Source organism: Neolamprologus multifasciatus, chromosome 14 (genome assembly GCF_963576455.1).
Source record: "Neolamprologus multifasciatus chromosome 14, fNeoMul1.2, whole genome shotgun sequence".
In the NCBI taxonomy this organism is placed as follows: domain Eukaryota; kingdom Metazoa; phylum Chordata; class Actinopteri; order Cichliformes; family Cichlidae; genus Neolamprologus; species Neolamprologus multifasciatus.
In genome coordinates, this window is record NC_140452.1 from 32,748,919 (window position 1) to 32,759,171 (window position 10,253).

General features: G+C 40.0%; 2 protein-coding genes across 3 annotated transcripts; both read right to left on the reverse strand.

The window, feature by feature from the left end:
• Positions 1-2,420: 2,420 nt before the first annotated feature.
• LOC146504437 (histone H3.3A) lies at positions 2,421-9,719 on the reverse strand. 2 transcript variants are annotated; one of them, XM_085131576.1, is made up of 4 exons: positions 9,644-9,719; positions 5,108-5,251; positions 4,640-4,793; positions 2,421-3,923 (listed from the first exon to the last, which is right to left on the reverse strand). In XM_085131576.1, the coding sequence occupies exons 2-4, from the start codon at positions 5,233-5,235 to the stop codon at positions 3,795-3,797; spliced, it is 411 nt and encodes a 136-aa protein (XP_084987702.1). In that variant the 5' UTR covers positions 5,236-5,251; positions 9,644-9,719; the 3' UTR covers positions 2,421-3,794. The 2 variants fall into 2 exon arrangements, with proteins under 2 accessions (XP_084987702.1, XP_084987701.1); XM_085131575.1 differs by lacking the exon at positions 9,644-9,719 and adding an exon at positions 6,166-6,307.
• Positions 7,103-9,778, reverse strand: LOC146504438 (histone H3.3A). Its single transcript, XM_085131574.1, has 4 exons — positions 9,644-9,778; positions 8,452-8,595; positions 8,116-8,269; positions 7,103-8,010 (listed from the first exon to the last, which is right to left on the reverse strand). The coding sequence occupies exons 2-4, from the start codon at positions 8,577-8,579 to the stop codon at positions 7,882-7,884; spliced, it is 411 nt and encodes a 136-aa protein (XP_084987700.1). The 5' UTR covers positions 8,580-8,595; positions 9,644-9,778; the 3' UTR covers positions 7,103-7,881.
• Positions 9,779-10,253: the final 475 nt, after the last annotated feature.

Sequence of the window (10,253 nt, forward strand, 5' to 3'; positions counted from 1 at the left end):
GTGTCTGTGCCTTCAGGTCGGGGAACTGGTCCTGACTGTTGTTAGTCACTTCAGAGTGCCCAGATCTGCCTGATCTAAGCCTGAATGTTATTCTGTTACTGAACTTGTGCTAATCACAATTTGTCCATAACAAGCACGATGTTCAAGTATAAGGTTGTACATAAAAGCATGAAGTGCAACTTGATGACTGTTTTTGTAATCATTTCGTGACATCTATGATCTCATGTCTTGGACACTTGGGTGAAAAGAGGAGCTAATAAATCCTTCCTGGAAAATTGAGTCTAAATAAACAATGCTGCACGGAGCTGCGGCCACAAGGTGGTTGGTGCCAGTCGAGGATGTAACAATGTAGTTTTCATCCTAGGTGTGGAACACTGCAATTTTGTTGGTTTGTAAGGTGGTGGCCTCAAGCTTGACCAGGCAGGTATGAGAATTAGCAACCCCACGTTTAAATATCTCTGGGTTTTGTTCACGAGTAAGGGAAGATTGGAGCGGGAGATTGATAAGCAGATTGGTGCAGTGTCTGCAGTGATGCAATCTACATCCCTACTCTCACTTGTGGTCATGGGATCTGAGTAGGTTTGGTTATCTGAGTAGGATGCCTCCTGGGGCTCACCTGGGCAAGGTGTTCCAGGCATGTATTACCACGAACAGGCCCCGGGGTAGGTCTACAACACGCTGGACAGTATACATCTCTTGCGTGGCCTGGAAATGCCTTGGTGGCCCTAGATGAGCTGAAGGAGGTGTCCAGGAGAGGAGGTCTAGGACCACAACTTGGTCCTGGATAAACATCAGAAAATGGAAGCATGGATGGATGGATGGACGTAGAAGAAAAGAGAATAATATAAAGGAAAGCTGTGACAATTAGTCGTTGTACGCACGGCAGGTTTTCCTAACCAGGATGGGGTTTTTTACACTGAAAGGTAGTTCATTTAGTAATTTATTTTAACATTAACTAACAACAACTTGTTACATTTAGTCTGACTCCACTGGACTGAAAAGGAAAAATGGGAATCCTGTCAGCTGGAGTAGTTGTATGAATGCTGATCTCATGGGGAAAATATGTATATATATATATATATATATGTAAAGACTGTGTCTTGTATGAAAGTTATTAAACAAGTATTGACTCAATAAAGTCATGTGAGCTTTTGATTAGAAGTGACGTCAGACAGAAAAATGGTGCCCAGAAGCGATCGCTTGTCTGTGGGTATGTGGGTGTACATCCATACAGGTTTGTAAGTCTGCACCAATGTACAGTGGTTGGTCAAAACAAAAGGATTAAAGGCTGGTGTTTGATTAGATGTTTGTTTGTCTGTGTGCATTTCATTGTAATCAGTATAGCTGAGGTCACACAGACATGCAGCGACATGGGCAAATGTGTGTGTTTTATTGTGATGAACATGGCTGAGGGCATGGCTTTATCCATTTTAATCAAGGGAGTAGAAGGATGAAATGAAACAGTGATGACGGGAATGATATCAACCCAGGAAGGGAGTCTCACATCTGTGTGTGTCAGAGAGAGGGGCCTAAAAATATTAAAAGGCAAATTTTAATGGACAAAAAAAAAAAAAGAATTTAATGTTATAGCTGAGCTTAAGGTTAACATAATTTTGGTTAACCACGTTAGTGGTAGGATAGATGGAAAAATATTTTGATTTCATCCATACAATTACAATCATATACATATATTTCTAAATTAAAGCCCATCGTGATTTTAGAAGTAACTAATTTCTTGGTGTAGAGGAGCTATCACAAACAGTGTTGTAGCGCCATCTAGTGGTGTCACTGCCATTAATATAATATAAGGAACTTAAGGAAGTCCCAGGTGCTCTCGAACCTGCTGTTTGTGCATCTCATTTAGATTCAAGTTTTAAAGTTTGGGGTCATATTGAGTCGCCTCTGTCAGTGCGCCCCAGGGTGGCTGTGGCTACACTGTAGCTTGCCATCACCAGTGTGTGAATGTGTGTGTGTGAATGGGTGGATGATTGTGTATAGTGTAAAGCGCTTTGGGGTCCTTAGGACCAAGTAAAGCACTATACAAAATACAGACCTAGAATAAAAACTATTTTATTTATTTTTGTTTCTGATGTGTTGGGAGCAGTTTGTAAGTGTTTGAAAATGAAGAGCCAAAAATATTTAAAGCTTACAGAGAGCACAAAGTACTCTTCACAATAAACTGGATCCTTACAGCGCCAACTCTAGCTATTCCTGCTACAGAATGAGAAGCTATGCAGGTCAGCAACCATTTACATGTAGACTGAACCGAAATGTAAATCCTTACTATATTTTAGACTTCTTTTTTGTAATGCTGCTAAACTGTTGTAAAAGCTTATTGGTAAATGAACAGTGGTCCTTCTTTAACAGGTATAAACAATCCACCTGAGAGCTTTTATTTATGCAGCACAGACACAGAGGAGTGTGTGTAACATCCATTTATTACCACCTTATATGACAAATCTGGAAATTACAAACATTGTTTAATTGAAACATTATCGTCAACATTTAAAAAAAAGAAACTCAAATAAAGCAAAAAACAAATTTAAGTTAAAAGGGGTGAAAAGTCAACCTGAGAAGCGGTATACGGATGATCAATTGATCCAGAGTGAAGAAAATAAAAGTACAGGGGGGACGTATACAGAAAAAATGACTATTATTAGTCATTCAATGCTGATTCAGAATATCCTTCACATTTTAATCAGTTGTTTTATTTTCTTAAAAAATCATTTTTACACTTTGAGAACTTTTGGTTTTACAGAATGTTACAAATCTTGATGAGCCTTTGCTATAAAAAGGTCTTGGTATTAAAAAACGTGCCACTGCTAAAAAAGTATCTCTGACACCATTTGAGCTCATAAGCTTTGGTTTTAAATAATTAGAAGAACCCAATTTGAACACAACAAACAGACAGATGAGTTTAAACTCTATAAGAGCGTGTACAAGAGGATCAAACTTTGGTGTCATTGAGAGTCAGTAGCATCACATTTCAGTAGAAAAAAATATTTCAAATCTGCTTTCTGTATTTGTTTTGTTTTGAATCTGTTTCATCCCCCCAACTCTGTGTCAAATAGTTTCAAAAATAAAACAAACAAAAAAAAAAAAATCACAAGTGTGAGACTTATTTGGAAAGACAAAACCCAACACAATGAATAACAGCAATGAGCCATATGGTAACCATAGAACTACTTTCCCAAGATGCTGATAGACTGTATACAATTTGCTGTGGTGATCAGAGCCAACACTCACGCAGACACACAGGACACCAAGTCCAGGCTCAGCTCTCCGGGGCAGAAACAAACTGCTGCTGAGCCGAGGCTGGCAGGACAGGAAGCAGGACGAGAGGACCAGGCAAGTTCTTCTAGCACCCTGCTGCAGAAAGGAGACCAGAGTCCCCCCAGCAGAAAAAAACAGCCATCCTGTCCTCCTGCTTGTCCCTCCCACATTTGCATTGTTCTAGTCTGTTTCTCTCCTCACTTTATCCATGTTACCCACTCTCTCACAGAGCCTGTTAGAAACAGTGCAAACCAGGATATGTGTGCTTGAGGAGATCTCATCACCAAAGATTTGGTACATGCACAAAAAGAGAGTACCCTAGAAGTCTGCTGCCGAGAGCACTAAGAAAAACACGACTATACACTTTAATTATAATATAATCAGTTTTCCTCTACATACTACTAACACAGGGAGGGAGGGAGGGACGGCGGGTGAGGGGCAGAGGGATGGAGAGGCAGAAAGGTGAAGGAAGGACAGGAAGAGGGGAGAAGGAGAAAGACCAAGAGGGAGAACGAGAGCGTTTAAGCACGCTCTCCGCGGATGCGACGTGCCAGCTGGATGTCTTTGGGCATGATGGTGACACGCTTGGCGTGGATGGCGCACAGATTGGTGTCCTCAAACAGACCCACCAGATAGGCCTCGCTGGCCTCCTGCAGAAAAGAGGAAATGCAACAGTTGTCAGCAGAGCTGAAACAATCACTTCAATGATCACTTGAATTTGGTATATTTATTACACTTTTGGAGTTCATCATTCATTTTGCAAAAAAAAAAATCTTGAACAAAATTGTGCAGAGATTTATTTTTTATTTTTTAACTACATACTAGAGATATGTTTGTGTGTGTGTGCACACTGTATAAAGTCTTCAGCACACCTGACATACAATATAGATGTAAATTTTAGGAGTGCAACAGTTTGCAAAATTGACTCTAGCAATGTTGGTTCAAATCACATTTTCAGCACAAAAAAAGTACAATAACATGACAGTGTTTTTAAAAAAAAAAATGCATAAAGTAATGACACCTCTCTCTTGTTGTGTCAACACTGAACACACAGTTTCAAGAACCCTGAGCTTCACATGGTGGCAAGATGATGGATCTGCACAGTGTGAGCACAGAGGTTGCAGATTCTGACCCTGATTAAATATCAACATATTGTGTGAGTTAACACATCACACACATTTATTCAAACCAGCACAATGTCTGGCCAGCTTTAGAAACTAACCCTGTGAGCAGTCAGGCTGTTTCAGGTGGAAATAGTCAGGAACAGATACCTCATCCAAAGTCGTGTGTGGGCAGGAAATCACTGAAGCTAGCTGAGAATTTTTTCAGAGGGATACTCCTCTTGAAAGCCCCATTTCATACTGACCTGCAGAGCTCCGATGGCTGCGCTCTGGAAACGCAAGTCAGTCTTGAAGTCCTGGGCAATTTCCCTCACCAGACGCTGGAAGGGCAGCTTGCGGATCAGCAGCTCAGTGGACTTCTGATAACGACGGATTTCACGCAGAGCCACAGTACCCGGCCTGAAGTGCAGAGGTGGAAATTAAACTTACTTAAAACTTGGCTTTGACTTACACTTTGCATATGCAACAATAAACACATTTAGAAGAGGAGAGACATGAGTGATAGCCTGAAGAAAACACAATAACACAAAACCCTTACAGTAAGCTGAAAAAAGAAATTAAATGTCTGTTTCAACTTTTTCTATATTACACACACACACACACACAAAAAGACAAGGATATGTGTCTCTCTAATTACAAAAATGATAACTTACGATAATCTTCCTGCCCTAAAACAGAGAGAAGTTTTGCAAGTTAGTTTTTGCCTGCCTTACCTGTAGCGATGGGGCTTCTTGACACCACCAGTGGAAGGGGCGCTCTTGCGAGCAGCCTTAGTGGCCAGCTGCTTACGTGGAGCTTTACCTCCAGTGGATTTACGGGCAGTCTGCTTGGTACGGGCCATGGCTACTACAGATCACCTGAAAAAGGTTGAATTTGGCATTTTATAGGACAATTTTTCAAATGCCTTCTTTTTCTTGCTGTGTAATATGGAGGACAAATGCATTAAATGCTTGAAAGGCTCCAATAACTAAAATATGATAACAGGAAAACCTTTTATTGCATTTTGTGTTATTTTGTGTTATTACAGCAACAGCATTGATGTAATGCTACTGCTGTGTCGAATATGCTCAATAATGGCAATTTGAAATTATGCAATTATTTAATCACAGCTATCGCAGCTTGTAGGTTACAGCAGACAACTTAGATTTACTCAACTTTTCTAGTAAATAAACACACAAGACATTTCCCGTTGACGATCAGCCAGACATACGTCAATCAAAGTTGAACGACTACACGATTGGCTGGCAAAGCTGAAACTATTACCATGAGCCAACCAGCGTACGGAAACTAAAATGGGCGGGCTCTCCAGCTACCTTCCACTGTTACTAGGTCCGCCCACCTCGCTCTGATGATGGCGGCGGTTTGATGCGCAAGCGGGATAAAGACCCAGGGCAGAAGAACAAGCGGGTAGCACATAAACAACTTCAATTTTACAAGTCTCCGACGCTCCAGCGAATCGGAAAATGAAAAAAACAGAGATAGTACATGTTAAGGAACTCATAGGTGAACACAGGAATGCTGAACGACCCCTAACGGCAGCGTAGAACCGAGCTGAACCGGCGCATAATTTGAACCAGAATTTCCGCTCATCTGAACGGCTGCAAAGAGGACTGCATTTCACCGCCGCTTCGACAGCCGTGTGTGTCTTATTTTCTCACACGACAAAAACACTGCTTTTTCTCCCTCAAACGAGCTTGTGAATTGTAAATAAAACAAACAGAAAAATTCAAAGTTCAGCCACGAACCAGGTGACACATTTCGAGACGCTTACCTAGAGGGAAAGTGAAGAGAAGTGGAGAGAAATGTGTCGCTTGTCTGTATTTTCTTCTTCGTATCCACAATGGGAAGCAGCGTCCAGCGGGAAAATGGCCGCCGCGTCAATCATGTGTCCCACAATGCAACGGCGTTAACAACATTTTCTGTGGTTACAGTGACAGGTGCTGCCGTGAACTGGGGAGTTAGTTTGACGTTTTCTTTTTAATCGAACATTTCGGGCTTTTAAATGTCGGTAAAGCTAAATGTAGAAAACGGAAGTGCCTGCGCTTCCTTTGAGTGCCTTCATTATTGTTGAATTATTATTATGTTATGTTAACAGTATTAACATTTGAGTCAAACTGAAAGAGACATTTAAAAGTTGGCTCCATGCAGTGACAGTTCAAAGGTTGTTTTTAAGTGCTTTTTCGCAGCAGTCGGAAAAATGCAGGCGCAACAAATAGAATATAAAACCGGACTTTGATTTCTAGCTGTGCTTTTCCTACTGTCAAAATGTTTCATATTCTAAATGCTGTTATTTAGTTTTACAAGGACTAATTTTAAAAAATAAAAAGAACTTTGGAGTAGTTCTTCCAACATTTTAATAGTATTTTCGCTAACTATTGCTGTTTTATGAATTTACAATAAAAAAGTAAGTAAAGTTATCCCTGTCCCTGGAGTGAGTTTTTTCCCCCAACCCCTGTTAAAAGGAAGTTTTTCCTACCTACTGTCACCAAGTAATTCCTTATAAATGGTCATTTTTTTCCCTCTCTATTATTGCTGGGTATTACCTTACAATATAAAGCACTTTGAAGCAACTGTTATTGTGATTTAGTGCTATATAAATACAACTGAAATGAATCTTACTAGGTTAATTTTTATAAATGAATATGCCAAAAATACAAAGCTGGGGACCTTAAATTGCTTCAAGATAAAAAAATCACTTAAACAACTCATTTAAGCACAAGAATCTGTTTATTATGTTTGTATGTGAATTTTGGAGTACAAATATTTTGCTCTTAAAAATGACTGAAACATAAATCAAGAACACAGTAGAAAAAAAAAGGTTACCATATCAACCTGAGAGAGGAACAAAAAGTCATAATATTACCTGGACATGATAACGTGGCTGAAAATTAAAATATGATTAACAAAGGTCTGCTACATATATGCCGCTCATCATCTGTCAAACCATGCAGTGTCATCATAGCACAATGACATTTCCAATTGACAACCAGAATTGATCTTTTGAATTTTGATACATCAAACAGCAACAGTAGAAATACACCATATCGTAAAAAAAAGAAAAGCAAAAGAAAACTTACTACTTTTACAACAAATTTCTACTTGTTTTTTTAAAAAAAGAAAAACTCAGAAGACTCATATCAATGTATGTGTCTGTCTGAAGATGAAACTCAACCTTAATGCTAATTTCTATTCCCATGTTCAGATCATACACTATTCTTGGTTTGCAAAAGCATCTTATTCATAGAGGTCACAAGGTATTCCTGTGGCTCACTAATTAGAACTGATGAATGATTTCAAAGTACATGAAGATACCGCTAAGAAAAATCTGCTACCGGTAGCACCAAAGAAGACATGATCACACATTTACGGTTATCACAATCATGATATATATAGAGAACCTCAAACCAAACTACTAAGTATAGAGGAAGGAAAAGGAGAAATGAGTGGCGAAGGGACGAGAGGACAGAGTATAATAAATGAAAATGTTTTAAGCACGCTCTCCGCGGATGCGACGTGCCAGCTGGATGTCTTTTGGCATGATGGTGACACGCTTGGCGTGGATGGCGCACAGATTGGTGTCCTCAAACAGACCCACCAGATAGGCCTCGCTGGCCTCCTGCAGGTGGCAGAAAAATTCAACATTAGAGGCATTTTAGTGAATAGATGAAAAATAGCATTTTTTTTGTTGTTTAAAAAAAATTAATCAATGAGAGCTACCGACCTGCAGAGCTCCGATGGCTGCGCTCTGGAAACGCAAGTCAGTCTTGAAGTCCTGGGCAATTTCCCTCACCAGACGCTGGAAGGGCAGCTTGCGGATCAGCAGCTCAGTGGACTTCTGATAACGACGGATCTCACGCAGAGCCACAGTACCCGGCCTGAAGTGCAGAGGTGGAAATAAAACTGGCAGTGAGTCAGTCTTATCTTATAGTGAGAATGTGCAACAATACAACGGGGGCCCCTAGTTAAGAAGACTGACTAATGACGGATGCCTGCTCTTTTCATGCACATTAGGTTTACATTATACTATAGTTTCCAGGAGAGCTAGGTGATCTCTCACCTGTAGCGATGGGGCTTCTTGACACCACCAGTGGAAGGGGCGCTCTTGCGAGCAGCCTTGGTGGCCAGCTGCTTACGTGGAGCTTTACCTCCAGTGGATTTACGGGCAGTCTGCTTGGTACGGGCCATGGCTACTACAGATCACCTGAAGAAAACAAGTAAAAGGCTGCATTAATAACAACAATAATAATAAATACGGACACTTTTTTCAATATCTATGACAATCTTTTTTGTTACAGCAATAATAAAAATAAAGTGATTGCATATTAATTTAGTTTCATATTTCTTAGATGTTCAACAGACAGGGTTTTTTTTTTTTTTCTTCCGGAAAGTTTGGCTCAGAATAAAATATGTTTACAGGTTGTAAAGAATGAAAATTAACTTTCGCATTGTATTTAAAATGATTTGGAAGTTAATAGCATCACTCTTCCACGGGAGCCTGAGTTTTGTTTTGTTTTTTTTAAATACCCGAGGTGGCTTATGCAATGGCTATAAAAAAAACAAAAAAACAGTAATAGGCAGCATAGGCACCCAATCATAACTGAGCTCTTTATCAGATAACCCAATCACATCATGGATAAGCGCCTTTGGGGCGGGACGTAATGAACATGCCAACCACTCAGGGCACGGGGTTTCCCAGACAAACCTCGCCCCTTGCGCACTGAACGTGGGTTTGTTCGTTTCTTCATATTGGGCTCTCCGCTTGCTCACAAGTCTAGTGTTTTTCATTCAGAATGAGCTATTTTAAAGGAAAACCAGTCGACCCCGCCCACCCCGGCGGCCTCGTAAAAGCAAACTAGCGCACCGAAGATGATGGCTGGCTGGTTGGCTTGAAGAATGTAAACGGGAAGGAAAAATCGTTGTACCAAACGAAGAGGGTGACGATAAAAACGACGGAAGAATATAAAAACCGCGGCGTGAAAGTGGAATATACTTTTTGAGGACGACACTAGACATGTCAGGGGATCGATTGATGATAATTATTGTGTCAGATGACCCCTCACTTTAGGCGCATTTCCGAGTCAAATTCGACCGGATCACAAGTGCTTTTTAGGTCCCCCACTCCCCGAGCAGGCAGATAATAGCTCGAGTGCCCTGCGTTTTCGTCGAAAATAAACGAAAAAACACATAATTTCCAAACTAACTTGACATTAAAAGATACAGTGGAGTTTTATTCAAATAATGATACTCACCTTTGAAAACTTGGTCAAAGATTGCCGCCTAAAACTGGGAATGTATTCTTGAGACTCTTAAGCGTTGTTCTCGCAATAAAATGAAGGGAGGAAAAAAAAGGAAAAAGAACATATGAAAGCAAGAGGAGACGCGTTTCCCATGATGCAACTGTGACAAACATATTTCACACATGCTGCAACATGATAAACAACTGCATCATCACCCTCACCAGCAACGTCCCGCAACAAGTTTTTCCCCAAGCTGATTTTTGACCTTTTTGTTGGTTAAAGTAATTATTAGAGAAGTATTTAAACCAAACGCCCATTACAAGAAAAGGGAGACTGAAGCACCATCAGCATTCAAGAGTCATTGCAGAAACAGTGACATTCAGTCTTTCAGCCCTTTAGAGCTATAGTTGCTGTTTATTTTATATTATTTCTCAAAATAAAAAATGTAAAAGCAGTGTAATTAAACTCTTAATATTATACAAATATAAATATATATATTTTACATTAGAGCCAGTCCTACAATATGGTGAGTTTGTAAAATATACAAACAAATCTCATCTTAATCTTGTAAACTATGCAGTGAAAAGCGGAACTACTTTTTCATTAAGTTAGTTATAAAAGC